Here is a 27,184-nt window from a genome sequence, read left to right as displayed (position 1 = left end):
GATGTTTTAATGAGGCTACATTATTTACATTTTGGGTGTGGATTTTAAAACATTGTATTTTGGTGGTAGTTAGAGGTACAAAGTTTTGGATAGCTGTGAAAACATTTTGTTTTTGCTTTAGTAGATATGATAACTAGGCTCATCTTTCCTTACTCGTGGTCTTGATAAACTGTGTTTCTTATTGACAACCAAATTAAAAGATGAATTTTTAAAGGGTATTACTTCAAATTTGAAGAATAAAATTCTCCTTGAGAAAAGCGTGTCGCCGAGCCAGTGCGACAGGTGGCGCTGATTCTTTCACGCGGAAGAGTTAAAGAAATGCGATGACGTATTACGCAAAGTGGGCGTCATGGTGACGCTCAGACGCAGTCACGCTGGGTCGTCGAGGAAATAGCATTCAAACAATAACTCTGAATTTAAACGTCTTGTTTTTTTGTACATCTGTAAAGACAGATTTTTAAAAAACTTTCAGTTGATAGTTGGAGCCCATGCTAATAACTGCGATCCTATTTGCCAAAAGTAGCAGCGATAAGTTAGTTACAAAGTAACCGGCTTTATGCGATCAGGCGGCTAGGCCTCTCCTGGCCCTCAGTGTCTCGGTTCAAGCATGCATCCCTCCTGGGGCGCTTTCGGAGGTGGACACCAGCCTCCTCCACACTTCGGCCCGCGGCCTCATCAGTTTAGTGGAGCTCAGCCTCCAGCAGCAGCAGCAGGAGGAGGATATGGCGCTCCGTCTCTACCAGCGTCGTCAAATTTCTCTAGTTTCCAAGAACAGCATTTACAGCAAATGCAGCAGTTGCAGCAGCTCCATCAGAAGCAGCTGCAGTCGGTGCTGCATCACCCCGGCAACGCCGGCGGCGGCGGGCCTCCGTACTGGCAGACAGGCCCCAACAGCTTTCAAGATCCGTCAGCTCTGAGAGGTCCTGCTGGCCCGCCTCCGCCTCCAGAAGTGAAGCCTCCAGCTCCCGAGCCTTCATCATCTTCATCACCTGCAGTGAAGACCCCCGCTCCAGCACCACAGGTTAGCGAAGCCAGTGCACCAATGGCGGATGAAAAGCCCGACTTTTCGTCGATGTCTCTGCAGGCAAGCTTCTGTGGCATGGTTCATTATTAATCTCATGTCGTTGTATTAATACAGTCACTTCTTATGCAGCACATTATATCTCCAGCTTTTATAGCTCATGATAATACAGTATAATTAACATAATTCATATGTCGTCAGTTGGGACTTCCATCTAAAACATCACTTTACTAATTAGTATACCCTTTATATGAGCTTACTGCATTTTGTTCTTTGATTTGTCAAAAAAAAAAAAACAACACTTGCTCTCAAATGGCTTTGCAGTGAATGGGTGCCATCAGAATGAGAGGCCAGACAGCTGACAAAAACATTACAATAATCCACACAGCTCCTGTCCACCAGTTAACCTCTTGTAAAGTGAAAAACGTTGTTTTTGTTAGGAAATAATTCCATCAGTTAAGATCTTTAATACATTTTTTTTCTGGCAAAAATGTGAGTAATGGTTTCATGTTAAAACACCTATTACAAAACATGCAGCTTTTCACTTCAGAAGATGTTAATTAAAGCAGCCCCCTATTAATGCGTCACAGTTTGCTTGCTTTTCACTAGTCTTTAAAAGTATGTAGCTACTTTCATAATTGTCTTTTGAACTGCACTATTGCATAGTTGTGTGAATCCTTTCACTGTAAACTAGCCAGTCAGTTATCATATCATAGTTGACGTCCTCATATACACACTCCCCTTTTCAGTAAATTTAATTTACGCTACAATTATTCCTTCCATATTGTACAGAAAAGCTACTGCTTGTTGATCGGTTCATTAAAAAAAAAAAAATCTTGATCTTGAAATCAGAACTGTGAGAGATATAAGTGTTGTACAAATCACTATTTTATTATTTAAATTTTTTTACATTTTATTTGAACAAGTACGCTGCTTTGCCTGTCACACTGCAATTGTGAGGTTTCAGTATTATTGTCATTGTTGTATTGTAAGATATCATGTGATTCAAGGAATATGGTTAGTCAAACATTATAGAAATATTTGTAGCATTTGTATTCATTGTGTACAGGAGCAGCAGGAATATTGGTATCAGCAGCACCGTCAAAATTTGCAGAAACTGAAAAATGAGAAGCAGAATCAAAATTCATCTAATGGAAGCAATGCTCCTGCTCCACCGCCTCCAGTTGAACCCCCAAAGAGCACCCCTCCACCCCCACCTCCCAATGAAGAACCCCCTCCTCCCCCACCACCAGAGGAATCGAAGGTAATTATTATTTTTTAATCAATCAACATTTATTGGCCAGGTATGCATAACATACAAGGAATTTTCTGCCGATATGAGGCTAACACACACAAAAAATACTTACAATATTACACGAGAGAAAAATAATAATATAACCCTCTATGGACACCTTGGCTATTGAATCGCCATTGGCTAGTACATTTTTTTGTTTACTCACCAGACTGATATACTAGGCCTATATATATATACTCTGTAATATACTTTATATGTTTGTAAAATGGTACAGCTTCACTCGAACTGATTCGCTGAAATCAAAACAGGGACTATAATATAATATAATGAGATTGCCGTTTGCGTATTAGTTCCGCCCATTACCGGAAATCCGGCAGTTCTTAAAAGCTGAAAAAATCCAAAGGAACTCCAAAGGAAGTTATTTTGACAGGAAAATACAACAAAGAATATTGTTTACATGTAGCGCGTCAATTCTGCATGCATGTAAGACTCTCTGCTCTCACCAAAGCGACGGCGAGTCGTGCGCCTAGAGTTCATGGAAAAATGTTCACGTCAAATACAGGTGTGCTGCGCATCCATTCAGATGATCTGAAAAATATCACAGATCACTTGACGGAGAGCGAAATTCTGAAGCGCTCAGCCAGTCAGTGTTCCGCGAGTGAATATATCTGTGCTAAACTTATACCTAACCTCCAACTCACACACTGCCGAATAAAATCTGAGTATTTGTTAGCCATTGGCTAATATTAAACATACAGTAATTTAGTCGGCCAAAGTGAAATTTAGTCGCATATGCGATTGATTTACTCGCTTTGTAGAGGGTTGTAATAATAAATTACATGATAGAAGGCTACTGGAAAAAAGCTTGGTGTAACCAGACTATAATGCCTTCCAGAAGGTGAAAGTCTGAACAGTTAGAATGCAGGATGTAAAGGATCATGGACAATCCTCTGAGCCCATTTCTTAACCCGTGACAAGTACAAATCTTGAAGTAGGGTTGTCCCGGACTAAAGATTTTCATAGTCGAATCAGAATTGTCTAATCTTGCCGTTAGTCGACTGATAGTTGAATCATATGGTTTGGGGCGGGGGGGAGATGCAAGAGTCAAGTCAGACAGGAAAAATGTGTAACAGATGCCTTGCAGATACAAAAATAATGTTTTATGTTTTGATTAAAAGATAGTTAACATTAAATGTCAGTGAAAACCTAAGAATTCACAATTTTTTTCTTCTTACAATAGTGCTCTCATTAGAAAGTTATGTATATGACCGTAGTTATTAATGTTCTGCATTTCTGTTTTGAGCCGCGTGCGTTAAAGACCAGTAGAATGAAACATTTGATAGCAGGTTTTTAATCATTTATCTCATATAGAATACGCTTCATTATTTATACAACATAACGTTAATATTACGACTTATCTGCACAAAATGCCCCGAATGCATGTCTGCGTGGCTCTGAATGAGCTCTTGTTGTGGACGCGTTCTTCACGCAACAACGTGCAGAAACACGGCAAATACACTCATAGCATTTTATTATAATCGTGTTCTCGTTATAATGTTATGTATATGACAGTCCCAGTCATAGTTATTAATATTCTGCATTGTTGTTTGTTCTGCTCGCGCTGACGAGATAATCACCGTAATACTACAATGAAGCGCTTTACCGCAACTCAACCAAATGCATCTTATACAAGATAAATAATACTATATGCGTGCTAAATATAAACCGGCAGAAATGTTTTGAAATCACTTGTACCCTACCTGATCGAAAAAATCCAGTCTTTCACTCTGCCTGTGTCAATTTGAGTCTTGTTAAAGATTTAAATCCCTGCCGCCAAGATGCTCCTCTGTCGGTCACGGATCATGGAAAGTGAAATTTAAATCTATAGGGGTGGTTGGATTTATTCACGCACATTAAAAATTTATCTAAAGCTTATTTGTTCTTCAGATTTTTATTTACAGCGTTATTTTAATAAGCTGTATATTAACTTATTGGGAGAAAAGTGGTTGTTCTGTGTGAAATCAGACATTTGAGCACCCCCATATAGCCAAAATAGCATGACCATAACACCCTGCGAATATTCGACTGTGAGATTGGGAGTCGAATCAGGCTCCTCCTATCGAAGCATCGAATCGTCGACTATTCGGGGTCACCCCTATCTTGAAGGGAGGGTAAATCGGTCCCAATAATGCATTTTGCCATTCTCACTACTCTCTGAAGCCGAAACTTATCCCGCTGAGTAGCAGAGCCGTACGAAACAGTAAATGAAGAAGAACACAGGAGCGATTCAATCATAGCACTGTAGAATATACGCATAGTTCCACTAGACAGATTGTTCTTTTTTTTTTAATTGACGGAGAAAGTACATCCTCCGCTGTGCTTTCTTAATCACACGCATAACATTGTTCGCCCGCTTCAGATCACTTACAGATGGTTGCCAATAAACTTATAAGAATCTGTGCTGCTTACTGTACACCCATTGGTTTTTAATGGAGCAAAGCAGGTAGAATTCTTCGTAAAATTAACAATCATCCCTACAGTCTTGCCGATGTGTAAATACAAGTTATTACGACTGCACCATGAGACAATCTTTTTTTTTTTTTTTTATTAATTCAGTTTCATTACACAATAGCACAAGGTATACATAGGGCAATGTTGTACATCTCAAAAGCATTCAAAACAGAACAACAACAACAAAACAAAATGAATACAAGCATTTAAATTAAACAATAAGATAAAAAAATAAATAAAATCAAAACAAAAGTTATACATTAGGGCAGTTACATAAATTTGAAAAGCGTTAGAATTTGTATTGTTTTTATAAGCATCTTATTTGGTGATCTCATATTAGAAAGGGTTTCAAAGTATATTTTAAGATCAGTGTTACAAAATGTAATATGATGGCTTTTGACTTATGAATATAAAACTTTGCTAAGATGATTAACAGATTGATAATGTAAATTTGTTTATCTGAAAAAGATGGGTTTTGAAAGCAAAGTAAAATATCATGAGGTTCTAAATTAAGGGCTTTTGTTTACTTTTTTTATGTCTACTTTAAAGTCAACCCAAAATGAAATAGAAAAAGGGCAAAAGATAAATAAATGTTCAATATCTTCAACATATATTTTACAAAAGGTACATTTATCACAAACACTATGAATATATCTGCTAACAGTTGCATTTACAGGATAACATCTGTGAATAATTTTGTAAAGTACTTCTTTTACTTTATTAGAAATGACATATTTATATGGTAACATCCAAATGCTATGCCAAGATATACAATGCTGTTTCAGTGAGAAAATTGATGATCCAGCTGCAAATATTACTTGGCACAGAAAGCTTTCTTAGTCTGGTATAATAGTATTGAAAGCTGCACTAAAATCTACAAAAAGAATACGTGCATAAGACCCTGGAGTATCTAAATGTTTCAAAATAAAATACAGTCCCATATTCAGCGCATCATCCACAGACCTATTAGGCCTGTATGCAAACTGGAATGAATCCAGCAGTGAACCAATGATGGCCTTCAGATAAATTATTACCAGCCTCTCAAAACATTTCAGGTTAAAGCGACTGGTCTGTAATTGTTTAGGCATGAGATGCAAACTTTTTTGGGAACAGGTATAATAACAGAACGCTTGTAACATGCTGGAACCTTACTCAGTTTTAATGATTTATTAAAAATCTGAGCAAAAGGGGCCAGCTGGTCTGCACAACATTTCAGACAAAGTCAAGTCAGCTTTATTTATATATATATATATATATATATATATATATATATATATATATATATATATATAATTTTTATATATATATATATATATATATATATATATATAATTTATATAATTTATATAGCGCTTTTAACAATACAGATTATTGAATTCAGAGATGTCATTGTCTAGTTTTAAATAGTATCTGCAAAATCTATTTCAGGGCTCCAAACTGCGACTAAAATGGTCGCATTTGCGACCAAAAATATTAATTTGCGAGTGAAGTTTTTGCTGAGGTCGCCACTGGCGACTATATATAATTTGCATGAAAGGACTTTTTTCCCGATTGTTTTGCGCTCACATCTTTTGTTATGTTCACGTATTAAACTTACATAAGACGATGCGCATCAAAGTTTTACTGGAAAAGAGTTTCAAACAGACCTCGTCTCTGCCGCACACAGTCTGCTGAACGCAGTGAGAGAGACCTGAAAGGGCCTGTTTACACCTGGTCACTTCATGCATTTTCTCTGATCGGATATCTATATGATTTGTTAAAATGTTTCCCCATTTACACTTGGCCACATAAATGTGTCTTCGCAAAACGGATATAAATCCGTTCTTCAATTCCCGCTTCATATGCAAATATAACTGAGTTCACGTCAATGAAAGCAATGGATAATTGTATTAATTATCAGCTAATTTCAATATCACAGATCTTCTTATCGAGATCTTAGTCTATATGCTGTGTTCTGTTAATGCATAGACTTCCTGTTATTTGAAGCGCACTTGCCATCCAGTAATCGCAAAAAGCTTTGTGCTGTCTTACTTTTTAATAAAAAAAGTATCAGCTTTAAAATGCTACGAAATTCAAATGATGCGGTTTGGGTGCTCTTTAATGCGGACCACAAGCGCACACTTTGGGTAATATAAACACCAGTACCCCGCGTCCACACAGTCCGTGTATGCGTCCGGATCGCGCGAGCGGAGAGTATCGCACTTAATGCTCAGGCGCGATCTCTTTAGCGCCTCAGTTAAAGCAGCAAGTGAACCCATTATATATTTCGATTTACTACTATAGTATGAAATTAACATGATCAAAAGGTAGGCAATAAGAGCCTATAGTACAACTTGCTGTTGTACTCATTCAGTGTTTCAAACTGAGGAAATGTATAAAGCTTGTAAACATTGCATTGTAATACATTTACCTCAGAATAACCACTCAGTGTCCATAAACTCATCAGTCAGCTAGAAAAATAACTATAAAGAGGAGCGGTTTGCTATATTTATGCGCTGTTGCATATTATCTTTACTTATTCTGTTGTACATGATTCAACTCCTCCTATAAAATCGCATTTTACTAATGAAGAAAAACAGACTGAATGTGTGAAAGACGTGACAACATTTATAGGATGCACTGCACTCAGTTGCCAAGTGATGCTTATGATATTGGTACAGATTCTGTGTAACGAACAATTCTTTGTGACTGTATATTTCAAGTTGTAAAAGACATTTAATTCACACTTTAAGTGAACCTTAGTCCCCCGGTCGACCTGCTCATCTACAAGATGGATTAAAATGCTGATAAAGCCTAGAAAAGATAAGACATAAACACATGACAAAATGATTGAAATGTTAAAATAGGGGGGAAAAATAAAATGATAATAATAAAATAAACCACTTTTATTCTGTGGCACCTAAAAAAATAATTTGGCGCCTAAGTTTTTCTTTTATAGGAGCCAATGGCTCCTTACTCGATTTTTTTGTCTGGAGCCCTGTATTTGACGATAATCACTAGAAATTAAGTGTCCCCAATTGAGCAAGCCAGAGGCGACAGCAGCAAGGAACCAAAACTCCCTCTGTGACAGAATGGAGAAAAAAAAACCTTTGGAGAAACCAGGCTCAGTCGGGGGGCCAGTTCTCCTCTGGCCAGGAGATAATTGTTTATTTATTGTTTACTTATTGTTTTAATTAAAATTTTAAATTTATAAATGTATTTGTCTATTTTATATTGTTGCAATTTCTAACAATAATAGTATTATGTAGTTAGGTATGTTATTATATTTTTAGTTATTTTATTTTTAGTTTTATTGTATTTAAGTCGAGGTCTTCACTGGGGATATGTCCCCGGGGCACATCCAGGTGTCCCGGCCTCCGCCGACGATCAGGGAGACATCATCTCCCGGCACCGATCCACCATCTAATCCGGACATGGACTGAGAAACAGAATAAGAAAGAAACAGACAAATATTAGCGTAGATGCCGTTCTTCTTAAGCTGTAACTAGTACATCGTGTGTTATGGGGAGTGTTCCCGGTTCCGGTTGATCTAATTAATGCAGCCTAACAATCCTTTAATGGATTTAATAATAGAAGTGTATTAGTGTGTTATGTGTAAGCCAGGTTAAAGAAATGTGTCTTTAATCTAGATTTAAACTGACAGAGTGTATCTGCCTCCCGAAACAGTGTTAGGTTGATTGTTCCAGAGTTTGGGTGCTAAATAGGAAAAGGATCTGCTGCCCGCAGTCGATTTTGATATTCTAGGTATTATCAAACGGCCAGAGTTTTGAGAACGCAGCGGACGTGGAGGACTATAATGTGAGACACTTTATCAGCAGACAAGGAGACACTTTATCAGGGCCAGAAGCTTTCCTTATAGTCTGACCTTTAAAAAGCCTAAGCAGAGTCCTTAGCTGAAAAACCTTTTTCCAGCATCTCAGAATAAAGTCTTTTGGCATTTTAATCTCTCTTGTTAAGATGTTTCTAGCTTTGTTGTATAACACCCTATCTCCATGTCTGTAAGCTGCCTCTTTATCCTTCCTTAACTGTCGTAATTTAGTAGAAAACCATGGTTTATCATTATTAAATGTCTTACGAACAACAGAAGGAATGCACATCTTCACATAGCTTTCTGAGTAATATATGGTGTTTTGTTCATATGTTGTATGTACAGTAGTCAACATTTGAAGTGGGTCAAAAAAGTTCATCAAAGTTGTCCTAAGACAAGAACGCATTTTAGGAGAACTTTGTTGAAAGGTTTTGATCCACTTCAAATGTTGACTAGTGCAGTGGTTCCCAACCACGATCCTGGAGGCCCCCCAACACTGAATGGCTGTATCCGAAATCGCCCCCTATACCCTCATTCACTATTCCCTACATTAGTCCACTCATACAGTTCACTTGAAGGAGTGAATGAAAACGAGTGAGTGAATTCGGACACTGAGTGCACTGGAAGGACTGCCGCTTTTGCATAGTTTGCTTACTGTTTAATAAGCATTTGAAACGGGCAGCTCCAGTAGTAAGAATGAATTTATCTTGAACTCTGTCACGGATATTATGTATAAAACCCTAATAGTCAATTTACAATTAATTTGTACCTGTGTTGTATTATGCTTATTACGCCGTGGACAAGCGCTTCTAAAATCAATGAATGTATGATTCAGCCGCGGGTGCCATCTTCTGGCGAGACGCGGGAATTCATTCGGCGCTACTCTCATGGTGCATTATGGGGATTCTCTAGCCGTTGAGTGTACATCGGTTGTACACTCGTTTTTGCGGTGCATTGTGGGATTGAATGAGAACATCCACTATGGTTTTGAACACCACTTAAAATGGCTGTCCCCTCAAATAGTGCCCTATTTGAGGGTATAGGGGGCGATTTCGGATACAGCACGTTTTCCATGCCTCCTTAATCAAACACACCTGATTTAGATCATCAGCTCATTAGTAGAGACTCCCAAGACCTGAAATGGGTGTGTCAGACAAAGGAGAGATGCAAAATGTGCAGTATTGGGGTCCTACAGTAATGTGGTTGGGAACCACTGAACTAGTGTGTATGTATTTATTATTTATTTACCTGTTCTGTAACTTTAAACGTGGTACCGTATCAAATGATTATTCATATTTCCTACAGCCCAGTGGCATCACTGATACAGGAGACCCAGCTGAAGCAGCACGTCTTCAGCAGCTGCAGGCGGCAGCTGCCCATTGGCAGCATGTACAGCATCAAAGGGCCAGCCTTCAGTACCAGGCACTGATGCAAGAGCATGCTCAACTACAGCAGGTCCTGCAACAGTACCAGCAGGTTATTCAACAGCCAGCGCATCTACAGGTGCGATTTTTTTTTTTTTTTTTGTTCTATTAAATCTTAGTGGTTCTTAATTTGCATGGTTTGCTTAGAAAATATTTTGGTATAGAGCAAAAACATAGGAAAAAGCACCAAAATAACATATAATTTTATTGTGGTTGTTTAATTATATCCACCAGACAATGCCCTTTGAGATGCAATTGCAACACTATGAAATGCAGCAACAGCGATTTGCTCCCTTGTACCAAGAGTGGGACAGGCACTTTAATTTGTGGTTAGAACAGTTTCAGGCATACCCACACAAAGACCAGCTACATGATTATGAAGCCCAGTGGAGACAATGGCAAGAGCAAATGAATTCAACTTCTGCTCATCTGCAAGAGAGAGTCACATCTCTAAGAGCTATGCAGCATCAGTATGGTACAGCTCCTTCATATGGGAGCATGATGGGACCATATGGGCAGCATCGACTCCCTGGACCAGATGGAAACATGCATTTAGCCAACCCAGGGCTTCCATCTATGCCTCCACCAGTTAACATGGATGCCATGCCAGGACCTTCACCACATGTCCCACCACCATCTGGACCGGTTATTCCACAGGGGCCATCACCTGCAGAACATTTCCCATCTTCTGGGTCAAATTCTGTCTCTGAAACAGGTAAAACTGCTGGACCACCTGGATTAGGGGTTCGTCCTCCTGGGCCCCCTGGGCCACGTGGAAGATTTGATGGCCCAAGGTAATGCATTTAGAAGAATCGGGATTGTACACTTTAACACGTTTTTCTGGAGCCAGATTACTGATTTTTCATATTTTCTTTTTCAGGTTTGAAGGTCCTAGAGGCCCACGGTTTGAACAGCCACACCAGCAACGATTTAGTGCACCACCTAGATTTGATGGTGGTCAACGATTTATGCGACCTCCCAGAGGTAATCCTCCTCACCCTGGTCCTCCAGCAAGACCCGAGTACCCCCCTAGGCAGAATCCACCTACACGATTTGAAAGACCCCCTGTACCTCCTCAACAACCAAGGTATGGAGCGCAATTCAGTCCTGTCCCTGGCGTTCAAATAAAGCAACCATCAGCAAAACCTGATGCACCGCCAGTTGCCCCATCTCAAATGGGCCCAGAAAAAAACAAAAGTGGTCAAGATCAAAATATCAAAAAAGATGGGGCTTCCACTGGTCCGTCACTGACAGATGACATATTGGACTCAGTGGATGGATTTTTTATTCAGAGTGGACCCATTCCTCAAACTAAGGATAATGCATCTGACGATACTATTGCTGATACTGCAAAGCAGGATAAGTTAAAAGAAGATGCTACTAAACCTTCCCTACCTACAGAAAGTCCAAACACCACCAACAAAAACTCTCAGAAGCCAAGCTCACAACCAACAATGTCTAAAACCAACAATGTTACTAATGGGCCACCACAACAAAGGAAGCCTCCTCAAAACGATAAGTTTAAACCTGATACACCTAAGGAGGCCCCTAGGGGGCCACATGTGATGAATCAAACAGGTCCACCGCAGGTAACCCGAGGAAGAGGAAGGGGCCAAGTGCCAGTGTCTCTCAGAGGCAGGGGCCGTGCCCGTGGCCGAGGACAATACGGAGGACAAATGGTTGATCCCAGCTGTCAGAGAGAAATTATGTCAGAGGATCCCTATGACCATCAGCAACCAGATGACATAACGCATGGAGAGGACCAGGATTCGTCTTGGAGAGACCTCTCTTTGGAAGGTCCTGTAGAAATGGACGACCAGGAAGCACCCCATGAGATGTGGCATCCAGAGGAGGAACACTTCCCAGAAGAGTACTATGAAATGCCTAGAGAGAGAAGACCTCCAGTGGGTCACAGGGAGCACCCAGAGAGCACTCATACAGATGAAAACTGGGAAGAAGAACCACAAGAATACTGGGAAGAAGAAGATCCATACTGGACGGAGAGAAGACCTCCCATGCATGCTAGACCTCCTTTTCCTCCAAGGGGCCCCAGAAGACCCCCTTTTCATCCTCGATTTATGCTTCATGGTCCAAGGCGCCCTCCTCCTCCTGGTCCCCCACATGGACCTCCTCACATGGGACCTCGCGGGGTAATGGGACCACGGTTCAGACGTGGTCTAGGACCATGGGGACCACTGCCACCCCGCCATGACATGGAGCGAGACATAAGACGGCCATCAGCACCTCATGAAATCTTAGCAAGGGAACCAGCTGGTCCTCTTGAATATGAAGAAGAAATGGACCGAGAACCTGGATGGGCTCATCCTCGTGGGAGAGGGCTGAGACGTCCTCCTATGACTCCCCATGAAGTGGAGATTAGAAGACCTCCCATGAGACCCCCAATACCAAGGGAGAGGTGGCATGGTCCTCCACCACTTGAAGAAGAAAATTATGAGGAGGAATACCCGTATGGTGCAGAGGATGATGCGTACAGAAGGCCAACTCGTGAGTATAAAGATTATGAACAAGACGATGAGTATTGCAGTTCTCGCGAGGAATGGGGCAGGGAGCAACTTGACCGAGACTACCCACCACGTCACCCCCCAGAGCACATTAGAGAGGATCATTGGTTAGAGGGAAGAGAAAAGTCATTCCCATATGATGATGAGGATCGGTATAGAGAGGAGCGAAGAGGACTACCTTATCAAGAACGTGACAGGGAGCCTCCTTATCACTCTTGTTCTGATTGGGAAAGGAGCCCACCCCCACCAGAGAGAGCTTACTCTCATCCAGTTGGTGAAACTGAGCCACATTATGAACATAACCCAGAGCAGCTAGCTGGCCTGCCCGCACCTCAAACCCTGGATACTCCACATGAGCAGTCTTCACCTAGTGCAACTAAAACTGTACTTGCTCTTTCTCAAAGGCAGCATGAGATCATTCTCAAAGCTGCCCAGGAGTTGAAAATGATAAGGTAAAAGTAGTTCCCATCAGTGTATCATTAATTAAACAATATTCAAGTCATATAGTCCAACTGGCTGAGGTTAAAATATTGACTTGGGTGACATGTTTGCTCATAGAGAGCTCCAGGAAAGCAAGAAGGTTTTGGGAGAAGCTTCGAACACCGAGTCAGCCGCGTTGCCTTCAGAACTTCCCCCTGGAATTCTTGGATTAGAAATTCCACCTGAAGTTAAAAGTGCTCTGCAGGTATGCCAACCTTGATTTTCTAATTACGCTCCTTGATTCAGAAACTAATCTCCAATATTGTAAGAGCATGTTATTGAAAAACTGCTGATTGACCATTTCTTTTTCTTAAAGGCTACCAATTTATTGTCAGAAACGGGACAGACTAATCAGCCAGAAGGAGGTTTGCCCTCTTCAAATCAATCTACAGGCTTCCTTCATTCTTCAGATCCTGCCCCTACAGCCTCATTCATTGCTAAAACAGTGGACTATGGGCATGGCCGTGGTCAGTACACGTTCTACCTCTCAACTGATTTGATTCTAAAGGTATTTAGACAAACTACATTTGGGTTTTTTGTGAAGCAGATGCTGGTGCAACAGTGGAAAGGATTTCTTATGGAGAGAGGATTGTGTTGAGGCCTGCTCCACTGCCATCAGAGCGATCTTATGAGAAAGGTTTGTTCTGTTCTGTGAATATGAAGGAACACTGTGTTGATTTATTTTAATTCACATCTGTGATCAACCTCTCTCCTTCATTAGAATTGCTTGGCCACAGAGACCCATACTATGACAGAAGAAGTGACCCTTATGGTGGTCCCAGAGATTATGACAGGGATTGGGAGAGAGATCCGTACAGGGAGAAGCCACATCTGGATTATGAGAGAGACCGATATGAAAGGGACCGTTTCTTACGAGAAGAACGGTAAGTACTTCCAGACCATGCTGCTGCATCATTTTTCACAGTTGCATATGTTATGAGTTTTATGCATATAATGCCCATATTACTTAATTTCCTTACCTACATAAAAATGTCTGTGAAAAACACCAATTTGGATTGGAAAAAAGTGTGGCGGCATATATTTGCAATGTTCTTTTGATATGTTTTTTTTTTTTTGTATGTCTGGTTTCAGACCTTCACTTGGGCCTCGTCCCGGACACAGAGACCGAGAAAGAGATCACCCAAGTCGCTCAAGCAGGGATCGTGAGGTTTATAACCGAACGAGCTATGACCGGTCTTCCTATGAAAGGAGTCTTGAGCATTATGACCATGGATCCTCAAGCTATGGTAGTAAGTGAATTATAAAAGAATCCATCTCTTTTTTTAAAGTGGTGCTGTCAAATGATTAATCGCATTCAAAAAAGTTTTTGTTTACATAATGTCAGGGCTTAAAGTTCTCCGGCACCGTGCCGGATCTCCAGCGTGCGGCGTTTGGCTGTGGGAAAATGTTGTCCTACATTTAAAAAACTTGTTTATCACGTTCAAGCTCACGGGTTCGCCTACCAATGGTATGAGAGGAACACCGCTTTCACTCTCAACCAATGTAAAATTACTAGCCAATCAGAAGTTTTTGCTCTTAGGCACGAGACGCGCATAATGGTATCCAGAGCCGCAGCCCTGAAGAATGGGAAGCTGGGTCTGGAGCGCGACACGCTGAAAAAGCTGCGAGGCGCAATGGTCAAAGATGTCACTCTAGTACATATTCACATAGAAAAGCTGTTAAAAAAAGCAGCGGAGCTTTGTAAACAGCTCATAGTAATCACGTCATCTCCATGAAAACGATATGGTTGTCAGAACAAATTTACCGGGATTTTTGAAAAGGTCCTGTTCACACATGATATTTTAATGGTAATTTACCAGTAATTTACCAGTAAAGACTGTATGTGTGAAAGGCGCTAAACTCTTCCTATATGCTGTGAGTTTGGGTTACTTAACGGTCATCTCGGAAAACAGTGTGCATTATCTCACTAGATTTGTAACGTAAATCATTTATAAACCAATGCCAACACAGGATAATACATTCTATATGTGATTTGTTCATCACGATTTCATAATAAAAATTTAAACCCTCGCTCTGTGTTTGCATGTGAAATGAAATGGATTTAAACGTCGTTGGCGCCCTCTGCTGGTAGGCTATTTGTTATAATAATGAATGTTATGATATAATAAATACAGTTGGTTATGTTCATATTATAGGCATATTGGTGTGTGGTTCAATAAAACCATGTAATTACGTGGTTTTGATACTTTATTTAATCCAATTATTATTGCCTATTTATTAGTTTATATGTAAATACAGGCATATTAAAGCCTCGTTTTCACTTGGGTCTAATTGTATTACTAAGAAAATTAAGATTACTCAATTGTCAAAATAATCAGATTACTTTGATTACAGATCAAAGTAATCGTTAGTTGCAGCCCTGGATTAGTTAATCGTTTGACAGCACTATTTTAAAGTCGATGCGTGTAATTTTTTATTTTAAAATGCTTGCTTCTATTCCATCTTTAATGCATCTCTTCTTTAAGAACTCGACTGCTGATTACACTATGGCTCAATCAAACAATCTTGGCTCAGCTAATGTTGTGACTTGGGATGAGAGCATTTGTTTGTCTAACTAAAGGTGTTTGGGGAAACCTGTTTGAAAAAAGTTTTTTGGTAAAGCTAGTGGCACAGAAATGACATGCTTAGAAGAATCCTGTTCACTGTTCACACAAGCCAATTCAAAAGTGAATGCTGTTTACCATAAATAACTGCGTTATTGTTAAGCTTAAAAAGTTGAGAACTGTATAAGATGCCTGTATTTCTTACCCAGGTGATCGGAGGAGCTATCCAGATGAGCGCCCTCCACCACCCACATCACTGCCCCCTTCTGCTCCTGTTGCACCCCCTCGTGTGGAGAGAAAACCAGAGACAAAAAATGCTGAAGACATCCTCAAACCGCCAGGTCGCTCAACTCGACCTGACAGGGTATGCTACAATTATCTTCTGAATCTCCTTCTGAATAATCATGTTCTGAATACCATACTCACCATTTTCTTGTTCTTCAGATTGTGGTCATCATGCGTGGGTTACCTGGAAGTGGCAAAAGTCATGTTGCAAAACTTATTAGGGTAATATGCTTTGTTTTGTCTCCATATTTGCTGCTGAGCTTAACGTTCATGTACATTTTTCTCAAACATGTTGGCCTCAGCTGTTCCTGATGGTAAATTTGGCATATACTCTTGTAGTAACAAACCTCAGCCTTGAGGGTGGACTAGGGAGTTGCTTTAATGTCTTTATTATTGTTAAACTGTATGTTTTTTCAGCTATAAACATGCTAACTCACAAAATCAAGCTTGCATAGCTTGAAATGCTTGAGATGAGATGCTCTGAGCCGAAGAGACTGCATATAACCTTGTTAATCTAAGATTTTCTATTTGCTTTTTTGCAATTTACTTTGTCATTTAAATGAATACATTAAGTAAATTTGCCTTTGTTGATATAGGATAAAGAGGTTGAATGCGGTGGTGCGCCACCCAGAGTTCTTGGTCTAGATGACTATTTCATGACTGAAGTGGAAAAAGTTGAGAAGGACCCTGATTCTGGGAAGCGCATCAAGACCAAGGTTTGATCTGTTCATAGTTTCATTTCAAATGAGAAATTCACTCACTTCCCCACAACTGATCGTGCTAAGCTTTCGGACCATCTTCATCAGGTTCTTGAATATGAATATGAACCAGAAATGGAAGATACGTATCGAAGCAGTATGCTGAAGACATTCAAGAAAACACTGGATGATGGATTTTTTCCCTTCATAATCCTGGATGCCATCAATGATAAAGTGAAGTACTTTGACCAGTTCTGGAGTGCTGCTAAGACAAAAGGGTTTGAGGTGAGCTTCCTTGGCATCTCGCGTAATCGTTTCTTGAAATGAATGGCAAGGCTAGTCATATCCGTAGAGCAAGTTTTCATGCTTTTTTTGTTCTCAGGTGTACTTGGCTGAAATCACCACTGATCACCAAACATGTGCAAAGAGAAACATACATGGACGAACACTGAAGGATATTACAAAGGTAGTTTCTTTAACTTGATTTACATTTAGAGTTTGAGCCTGCTGTCTTTGTTCCATTAATCAGCAGAATTATACGATGTAAGTGTTCAGAAGAAGCCTGGCTAATAATATGTTTGTTGCACACAGCTGGCCAGAGGCTGGGAATCTGCACCACCCCATATGGTACGACTAGATATCAGGTCTCTATTGCAGGACGCTGCGATCGAAGATGTAAGTGTCTTGATGACACCCATTATGTTCATTAAAATAATTGTAAATGTTTTTCTTTATGGTGGTTTCCTTCTCATAGTAACACAAAGTGCTTTTGTGATAGGTGGAGATGGAAGACTTCAACCCATCTGAAGAAGAACCAAAAGCTGAAGTGAAACAGGAAGATGACGACGAGACTGATCTGGTAGGACCTCTCTTTTCATGCATGCTGCTTTCATCTAATAATTTAAACTGATTTTGTAGTTACTTTAAACGTGAACCAGTTTTTCAACAAAACAAGGTAAGTATTCTAAGCATGCATCAAAGTCACAGGATGCTCTTTCTCATTCCAAGTTGACAAAAGTGAAACCAATAAAAAAAAAAAAAAAGAATATTTCTGGGGCTATTTGGTATAATTGCAATCCATATTCTTATTATGAATTATTAAATGCTTTCACAATCAAATATATTGGCAACAGCAAACGTCACTCGACTCAGGCAGTGACTTGATTTTCTTTGAAAGTGCTTGATCACATTTTGCTGAAGTTTTTTTTTTTTTGTGAACAGTAGTTTTTGTAACCGGTTAACCATTAGTCAAATTTATGGATTAGGAACAACTTTATTAGGCCGTGTTCACACTTGGCGTCTTTTTCAAAGCTGCCGGCGTCTGTTTTACATTATAATCCTATGGAGTAAACCGTGTTTTCAAAAAAGTCCTGAGCACTTTTTAAAACGCCACCGCCGGCGTCTTTTTCTGCAGCTCAGAGCGTTTTTTCGAGTTGAAAAAAGTTCAACTTTTCTGAAAAAAACGCCCCACGTCAAGCGCCTTTTTGACAGCTGACCAATGACAAGCGAGTAGCGAGATCTGTCGTTTCCATAGCAACAAGAAGAAAAATGGAGAAGGTACCGCAAACCGTGCATCATCCAACCGGAGCTCCTGGACTAAATTGTTGTAAGCGCCATATTGTTTTTTTCCTCGTATAATGTCGTGCACCCACAAACGTCGTTGTGAATCGACATTTTCTTTCCCGTTAACTTCAAAAGTCAACGCAAGAGCCAACTTTTTACTCTTTTTTTTTTTTGACATTTCTGCAGTACACAGCGCTAGGCTACTGTTGCAGCTGTTGCTATGGCAACAAAAGACGCTCTCGGCTGCTATTTGTAACAGACGCTGCCAGCTTTGTGTTTCATTAAAAAAAAACGCTCTTGTCAACTTTTTCTAGTCAAAAAAGACGCCAAGTGTGAACACGGCCTTAGAATGGACTGTTGTATAAAGTTCCTGAATGTATTTGATCATTTTGTTTTTGAGAAGGCTTCAAATTGAACTCAAACATTGGTATGGCTGCACTTGAATGTAGCTTTAATTATATATGTCAACTTTTGTTTACTGTATTCTAGATGGATACAGGAATGTCTCTTGATTTAGCTTTGTCTTCATCTTATTTGATTTAGCCGAACATTAAACAGCGTCTATTACTATGACAATCACACAGAAGCACACCAAAATGTTATGTCTTGCCTGATGTTAAAATTGAGTTCCTAAATATGGATCTTTTATCATGGGACTTGAATTTGAATGCAAGACTTCCTGAAAGCTTCTCAGTTTTGTCTTGTAGGAAGCTCTGCACAAGTCTTATCTTTGTGGCTTATAATAAAACAAAGTGTGTGAAGACCTAAACCAAATAACCACCATGTCAAGAAAACCAGCCTGCCTATTGCTCATAAAATATCAGTATAATATAAATGATAAAGGCAGCAGAATTGCTTGCCGAAGCCTGATTTCTGTTTATGCTTTGATCATTGCTGGTTGGAATTACATACATGTAGTAACTGTGTAATGCAATGGGTAGTTCTAGAACATTGTAAGAAAGCAAGGAGGTTCTTACATAAGGCAACTTTAACAAATGTTGATCTGTCTTGGCATTGAAGATTGGGTTTAAAGAATAGTTGAACTGAATGGTGGCCAAATTAGGAACACTAAGCTTTTCTAAATGTGTAAAAAAAAATATATATTATTTTAGTCTGTTTTAGACAGCATGACTCATTTTAAAAAGGTCATGCAAACTTAAGCATTTATAGAAAGTTTATCCTTTTAAACATTCAAGACAAATAATTAATAGTTTCTTTGTCCGTAATATCCAACATAACATAACATCCAGCTTTGTGACCATCTATTTGTTCTTTCATGTCTTGCTAAAATTAAGCTGACAGATTTTGTAAACTAAGATGAATGTATGAGAATGTCAGAATATGACTTGGTTTGACATCTGAATGAAGCCTGGCTTTGAAATTGGGACAAAGCACACGGTGTTTATCATTGCAGCTGCCAAACACAAGAAATTCAGTTACTATTTTCATAATTTATTTTTTATAAAAATGTCTTTGTCTTAGTCTCAACATATTGGCATATTCCCCTTTACTGGTGTCGGTAGCAGTCATGTAAACCTTCAAAACGGCTTTTATTTCTGTGCTATTTTCAGTACTCCTTACTTTTCACAGATTATATTTAAAATTTAAAACACCTGGGATGTTAGAGACGATTGTTGAGCTCTTTGTAAAACACTAGATCTCTAACAACCTGGCTGTTCAGTACCTCGTAACACTAATTCAGATCTTTAAAAATATTGGAAATCATTGTGTGTACATGTATGCGCTTCCAAAAATATGCAGTATGTTAACAATATATTTTTTTTTTATTCAGTGATTTAAATGGTTTATGGTACTGGGTCAATTATGCCCTTTTTAAAAATTGATACAGCCTTTTATGATCACAAACATCACTCGGGACATTAATGTTCAAGGGTGTTCTGACTGTTCACACTCTTATCAAAGAGAGCATATAGCTTCAGTCTTTGATTGTGTGCAACTTTTTTTGTGTGTATTTTAATAGTTATATAGTTCTAAATCTATCTGAAATCTGACTGTTTATTCTTGAGATCTGTACTTTGTGGTTGTAAAAGCTTGAAAATTTTTAAAGGGGTCATGAACTGCCTCTGTTTTTTTATTTTGTACTGTTCTCTGAGGTCCACTTATGTTACCAAGATTTCTACATCAAAAAATATCATTTAGAAGTAATAGGCTATTTTCTGTCCTGTTTTTGACCCCCATATCAGAACACTCTGTTTGAATAGGAGTGGTGAATTGTGAACGCCCACTGCTATTATTGGATGAACCTTGTGTGTTTCACAGCCTACATCCTTCACAGATGGACGCTGCTGTGATTTAGGTTAAAACTGCATAAAGACTGAGTCGGTGCATATTAAACAAATCTGCTGTACAGACAAAGCAATAGAGAGAGAGCGACACATGTCATAATCGGGGGGAAAACAATCCAACTTTCTCCATGGACTTTGTATTGTGGAAAGCTGCCTCGTTGTCATTTCTGACTGATCACACAAAAAACAGAAAAATGTCCAAAAGCTGCTATGTGACAAGGTGTACAGCAAACAAGCTAAAAAACCCAGAATTATGTTTTTATAAGCTGTCAACCCCCCCAAATGTGGCCTAAATGTGCTCTGTATCTATAGTGACCATGTAATGAAAACAGTTATTCACACTTGTTTTGTAACATTACTGTCAGATCCAATATAGTCATCACAGCATTGTCTTTTAGTTTCAGTCTTTCTGAAAATCCTGCGTCGAATTGTGCCTTGTTTGTAAACGAGTCCACGGTACAATAAAGTGAACAAAAGACCTAGTTCTTAGTGACGCGGTCTGGATCTTCATTTAAAAATAAAGTTAATCCACTTTTTCCTAACATTGGGATCAGAAGGAAGGCAGTGCAAATACTGTTTCTATAACTTGGCTCTGCACAGCGTCTTGTCTTCGGAGCATCTTTATCGTTTGATTTCTACGTAGACCTAGGTTCGCCTCTCTCATAAACACTACATGAGCAAATCGGCAGGTGGGGATAACAGGCAGGGATGTCGAAGCAGGCATTAATCTTCTTCTGCGGAGGCGGTGCTTATCCATACTATTACATCATAGTGTAGAACATTCCACAAGCTGTTGTTTTGGCAGACTGGCTTCAATATAAGATGTTTTTGGGCTAACGAGAAAGTTTTGAGTTCTGAAACTTGTTTTTTAGCACAGTGACCTCTTACATGGCAAAATATCAAGGAGAGTTTGGTTTCTCAGTTCATGACACCTTTAATTCTACTTTAATAGAAATATTGTAAACATTGGATATAATTCAATATGCAATAGGAAATAAAATGCATCAAAGGGGTCATCGGATGCAAAATTAATTTTACAAGTTGTTTGAACATAAATGTGTGTTGGAAGTGTGTACACATCCATCCTATGATGATAAAAATCCACGCAGTGTTTTATTTATTTTTATTTTTTTAAATCCTTATTTTAAATTCTCAAATCAGGCTGGTCTGAGGTTCCTGTCAGAATGATGTGGTTCTGCACAGACCACTCCCACGGTAGTTGATTGACAAGGCCGTCTTACCTTAGACCCGGATGTCTCCAATTAAGCGATTGAGGTGCATTGTTGTTGAATGTAATATGAATATACCCCCCGATCTGCCTAAATGCATCTGTTCACACGAATCATTTGTGAGCCTCACCTACAGAAGAAGTGAGTATAAGGTTTTTTTTTTTTTTTTTTTTTTTTTATGAATCTTTGCAAATCACCTTTCCTAATAATGTGCTAGTTAGCCAGTTTCGCGGCTGAAGTTTACAATCTGCTGGTCACTTCATGGAAGAGAGGGGCGGGGTCAGCAGAGCTCATTAGCATTTAAAGCAACATGGACTAGAATGGCTTACTGAAAACAGAGCTGATTTTGACAGGCAAAACACTACTATTGAGACATTTTAACCAAAGTGTGTTATAGACTTTTAATTAAGACTCTAAAGAATCATATCAATTTGTGGAAAATGGGCATCCGATGACCCCTGTAAGACAAAACACATTAATATTTGTGCATTAGTAACATTAAAATCGCTTTGGCTTGTGTACTATAACAAACATTTAATGTGGCTTCGGTGTAGATGACTTTATACCAAAGTTTTGTGTAATTTTCTTGGTTTTTGTGTAAACTGTAATACTGATCCGTTAAGTTTTAATTAAGAGATGAGTACATTACATTTTTAGTTAGTCTCCCATTTATAAATTTGAATTTAAGTGAGTTTTGCGGATTTGTACTTTAACTGTATCTATAATTTCTCTATGAATTGAATGTTAATTCCCAGTTCAAAAAAAAAACAAAAAATGTTTTATATTTGTCATATATATTGTCGATGTTTCTCAATCCAAAGATCCGGTGTTAACATGATTTCTCTTGGGAAGGATTGAGAAATACTCTTGAAGCTTGGCAGAGAAAAATAATTTTACATTTAAAAGTGGACTCTGTTTCAGTCTTGAGTATTTCCTGTGCATTGTGCTGTTGGCTTTTTGTCTTATCTCATAGTTAACAATTTCAGCTGCAAAAAAAAAAGTGTCTTGGCTTTGTGATCTACTATAAAATTAATTAGTAAAGTAGTCAATTTAGTAGGAATCTGGTTCATATATACTTCATAGTGTAATAAAATATGCATGATCTTCTGTATTTAGTAGACGTTTCCTTATCCTGAAAAAGAACTGTTTATCAGTTGTTGAGAGCTTGTTGTTGCCTCTGAGACTTATTAATTATCTCTTTTTCAAGCTTATTCTCTCATCATCCAAAGCATCATCATTGCTCCCCAGCCCCTATTCTGTCCCTGTCCTCCTCCTGTCACGCTGTCTGTCCCCTCTGTCTCTCATCACCTGAAGATTAACCGTTGGAGTGTCTCTCTGTAATGTAGGGATACCTTCCAAAAAGCAAATGGGAGATGGACACATCAGAAGCAAAGCTTGGTGGGTATTTATTTGCAATTTACACAATATTCGTAGCAATATATGTATCTACTGTATGTTGTTGTTATTTTTTAATACACTATATATGGTTGTTGTCTTTAAGGGTGTGTTCACACTTGTAGTTCTGTTCATTTGGTCCAGACCAAAAATACATTTGGTCCTGGTCCGCTTAGCGTTCACACTGGCATTTTTGACAGCGAACCTAAAGATACCAAAACTAAAGGCATAGAGATACGTTCACAACCTGATTGGTCAGTTTGAATGTCGTATATTTTGTGACGGAACTCACCGAACTGAACACTCCAAACAAGAAGAAAAGTTGCGGTCGACTGCGGGTGTATGATATCAAAGTTCCCATTCTCTGATCGGTCTGCTCAGTGCCGCTTTAAGTCAAATACACCTAATGCCATCTGCTGGACTAAGTGCGCTCATTGTTGCATGTATATGATTTTATTTTCACCTCCTGGGAACTCACAAAAAGCTCATAAAAGGCACTTTACCTCCTCGTTGCTCATGTTTGCTTTCTGCTTATATTGTTTAGGATACACCGCTTGTTCCCTTTGTGAAATCATGTCGCATAGTCTTGCATCTTGTCATTCCTGTTTTTGGTTTGTTTAGAAATATTTGGTCCGTGTTGCGTTCATATTTCATTCGAACCGTACCGGAGTTTGTTTGGAAGCGGACCGAGACCCATCTTTTTAGCGGTCTCGGTCCGCTCGTTTGGTGCGCACCAGGATTCAGATGGAAGCGTTCACACTTGCTCAAATGAACCGCACTAAGAGAGCAATCGCACCAGTTTGTTTTAATTGAACCAAACATGACAAGTGTGAACACACCCTAATATAATTGTTTAAAATTGTTGGTATTGTCATATAGGTAATGTTTTTCATACTTTTTCCTAGGTTGATTAGTCTTTGATAGTTCAATAACTGCTTTTCCATCTGTGAGAATCGTGTCGTGCTTTTAAATCACCTGAAAATATTTTACATGTTTCTTTTGCTCTCAGACCGTTAAAGGAAATAGTTCAGCCAAAGAATGAGAATTTACTGAAAATGTACTTGCCCTCGGGCCTCGAAAGATATAGATGAGTTTGTTTCTTCATTGGAACAGATTTGGAGAAATTTAGCATTACATCACTTGCTCACCAATTGATCCTCTGCAGTGAATGGGTGCCGTCAGAATGAGTCCAAACAGCTGATAAAAACATCACAATAATCCACAAGTAATCCAAGCCTCTCCAGTCCATCAATTAATGTTTTGTGAAGCAAAAAGCTGCATGTTTGCTGATAACACACTTATCATTTAGATGTTTCTAACTAAACCGTTGCTTTCAGCTAAAATAGGAGTCATTATAATATTACTTTCACCAGTAAAACAAATGTTTGTTTCTTTGGTTTACGTGACAACAGTGTGCTATAAAGACCAAAGGTTTTCCTTTGCATTTTGCATACAGGCAATAACGTTTTTTAAATGATCCCTGTCACCGTTTACACATGTAATGGCAGTATTATGCACTTTGGGACACATTTTTAAAAGTTAAAACACAAGTTTTCAATTTTTAGATGAAAACGGTGTCTTGTAAATGCCCTTTTATTGTTATGATGGTTTTATCAGCTGTTTGGGCTTTTGATTCTGACAGCACCCATTCATCCCAAAGGATCTATTGGTGAGCAGGTAAAGTTGTAAGCACATGAAAGTTTGTATAAATGTCCGAAGTGTGGATGGTTTAAAAAAAAAAAAAAAAAGCTAACCCAGCACAGTGTGAAAAGCCCTTGAAACTACACATGATCTACATCTTCGGACAGCTGTCGATCTTAACACAATAATAGCTTTTATCATATCAGTATGTGATTTGCCAGGTTTTAAGTGTTCATCAGATCTAGAATTGGTGATGACTTTAGATGCTGCATTGTCCTTCCAGACAAACTGGATGGTCTGGCTGGTGGAGGCAAGAGAAAACGAGAAACTGATGTGTCTGGTATTGAGGACTTCCTTCAGCTGCCTGATGACTATGCCAGTCGCATGTCTGAACCTGGCAAAAAGAGGGTAATGTGCTGCACGTATTTCATATAGATTTGAATTACTGCTTATAGTGACCTGTTCAGTTTTTATTTTGAATGTTCTTGAGAATTGCAGATTGAGACCCCTCTTTTGAAAAGGCTTGAATAGTTGGTCTGTATTTGTTTTGTTGGTCTGAACAAAACTCTCACTAGTTGGTTAATTAATCAGAAATTTTAATAGCTTTTCAGTTTGGGGAGGGTCTTGATTTAAACAAACATTTTTTTGCTCATTAAACTTTCTAATTTTCCAGGTGCGCTGGGCTGATCTCGAAGAGAAGAAGGATGCCGAAAGAAAGCGCGCGATTGGTTTTGTAGTCGGTCAGACAGACTGGGAGAAAATCACGGATGAGAGCGGCCAGCTTGCTCAGAGAGCTCTTAACCGCACCAAGTATTTTTAGGAGATTTTGTAATGACATTTGTACAGCATTTATGGTAAGTTTCTAATAATTCAGCTCTTTTGATTAGCCAAGATTGATGCAGATAGAAAGCTAGAGACACACATTTTGTGTTTTAGAGTTTTAAAGTTTTAGAACATGCTTTCCATCAGTTTACTTGTTTACATCTTTAACTGTTAAGTTTAAGAATGTTTTAGGTATAGATTCCCCCGAAAAATTCCTTTTGCAGTTATTTCTGAAGGAAAAAAAGTAACATTTTTAGATTGACTGGGCCTCATTCAATAACTGTGTAGTAGTAAATGTGATCCACTGTCATTATACAAAGTTTTTAAAATTCTCTATTCATGTGTTTTTAACTAGTCATCTTCTTTTTCCAGGTCACAGTTCATGAAATTCTTCATTTCCGAAGTGTACTGCCTGATGAAGAAAGAGCATCGTCTCTTCAGAAACTGGCGATTAGTTGTTGGTTGATCCTGTAGTACACGCAGTGGCCTTCGTATAATATCTGGTGTAATGTAAATCCCTTTTTTGTTTTATTTTATTTGAATATGAATAGGTTAGGCATTGTGTGTGGTTTTTGCATCAGTGGTGCATTTGATTGTAGGTGATATCCTTACTTTATTTTTATTCTATAGATCTAATGTGTTTGGGCCTGAATATTCTTGTAGTTCACACACATGTACACACTCAATAAAGCTTACTAAAAAGTCTCATAAAACAATCATTTTTCATTTTGTTGCTATTAAAAATCTGTCTGTTATGTTGAATTGTGAACTTTGGTTTGGTGGCTAAACTGTAATTAAAGATTCGAAAGAAACTCTTCAGATTGACGCAAGACGCATGACTTGCTTACAAAATAGTTTACTGGTTTCTCATGTGGCAACAAATTGAATGACAGGTCTGTTCCAGTGGTTGTTTTATTGGCCTGCTTATTATTTGGTTTGCCTCATAAGTTGCCAGGAAACATGAGCATGAATTGTGCATAAAATACATATGATTTATACAGAGTTTGGCTAGACCAATACTTTGTGTCATGAAACCTCCCAATTTGCATTTGTAGTGTATGAATACTTTTGTAAAATTTCACATGTGACCCATGCTTCTTGTCTGATTTTTGCTAAAGCAATCTGTTCGTTATACTAAGAGCCAGAAATAAGCTTTATTAATAAGTGTTCAATATGCAGTTGTATGTATTCTGACATAAACCTCATTGGTTGGGATATGTAATGCATTTGCATTGATATTTGGGTTCTTTAATGAATGCGCACTGGGTATTAGTGCACTTGTATTATCAAGTGGTCCACCCGACAGTGATGTTCATTAAATGCTCATATAAAAACATTCAGCATCTATATATTCAGACACCAATACGAATGAGATGCCGTTAAAGGTAAGTGTGAACAAACTGCGCAATCCATTATACATTTATGATCTATGAATCTAGTGTTTCATAAGTATTTATTGGGTGCTTTAATTTATTTAATTTTCTGGCAGTTAATGGATTAATTACATGATTACAAATATTTTATTGGCAATTTGAGGACTTGTGGATTGTGGTTATAGTTCACTCAAAAAAACACTAGTTGCTCTGAGCTTTTTATCTTCTGCACCTAAAATAAAGTTTTCTTCTAGACCTGGAATATAATTCAGGAGTTGTGGGACTAC

At 38.7% G+C, this 27,184-nt stretch overlaps 1 protein-coding gene across 2 annotated transcripts; it reads left to right on the top strand.

Annotated features, from left to right (window-relative positions):
• Nucleotides 1–337: 337 nt before the first annotated feature.
• On the top strand, nt 338–26,328 carry LOC306844165 (uncharacterized protein). 2 transcript variants are annotated; one of them, XM_079376116.1, is made up of 21 exons: nt 338–1,021; nt 2,091–2,285; nt 9,901–10,098; nt 10,254–10,813; nt 10,900–12,993; nt 13,100–13,226; nt 13,338–13,488; nt 13,569–13,658; nt 13,743–13,905; nt 14,114–14,271; nt 15,795–15,949; nt 16,030–16,092; nt 16,467–16,586; nt 16,677–16,853; nt 16,951–17,034; nt 17,160–17,243; nt 17,347–17,427; nt 23,013–23,064; nt 24,986–25,110; nt 25,376–25,556; nt 25,897–26,328. In XM_079376116.1, the coding sequence occupies exons 1-20, from the start codon at nt 608–610 to the stop codon at nt 25,520–25,522; spliced, it is 5,238 nt and encodes a 1,745-aa protein (XP_079232242.1). In that variant the 5' UTR covers nt 338–607; the 3' UTR covers nt 25,523–25,556; nt 25,897–26,328. The 2 variants fall into 2 exon arrangements, with proteins under 2 accessions (XP_079232242.1, XP_079232241.1); XM_079376115.1 differs by having other exon boundaries at nt 362–1,084.
• Nucleotides 26,329–27,184: the final 856 nt, after the last annotated feature.

The sequence above is a fragment of the Barbus barbus genome (genome assembly GCF_936440315.1).
Source record: "Barbus barbus genome assembly, chromosome: 24".
Lineage (NCBI taxonomy): Eukaryota > Metazoa > Chordata > Actinopteri > Cypriniformes > Cyprinidae > Barbus > Barbus barbus.
This window is presented reverse-complemented; position numbering and strand designations above follow the sequence as displayed.

What these genes read in the sequence shown, in the direction of transcription:
- LOC306844165 (XM_079376115.1), top strand. Translation starts at nt 608, where the DNA reads ATGCATCCCTCCTGGGGCGCTTTCGGAGGTGGACACCAGCCTCCTCCA. An exon ending in AAGTTAAAAGTGCTCTGCAG is followed by an intron (nt 13,227 to 13,337) that starts GTATGCCAACCT and finishes TTTTTCTTAAAG; the next exon opens with GCTACCAATTTATTGTCAGA. An exon ending in CACTGAAGGATATTACAAAG is followed by an intron (nt 17,035 to 17,159) that starts GTAGTTTCTTTA and finishes TGTTGCACACAG; the next exon opens with CTGGCCAGAGGCTGGGAATC.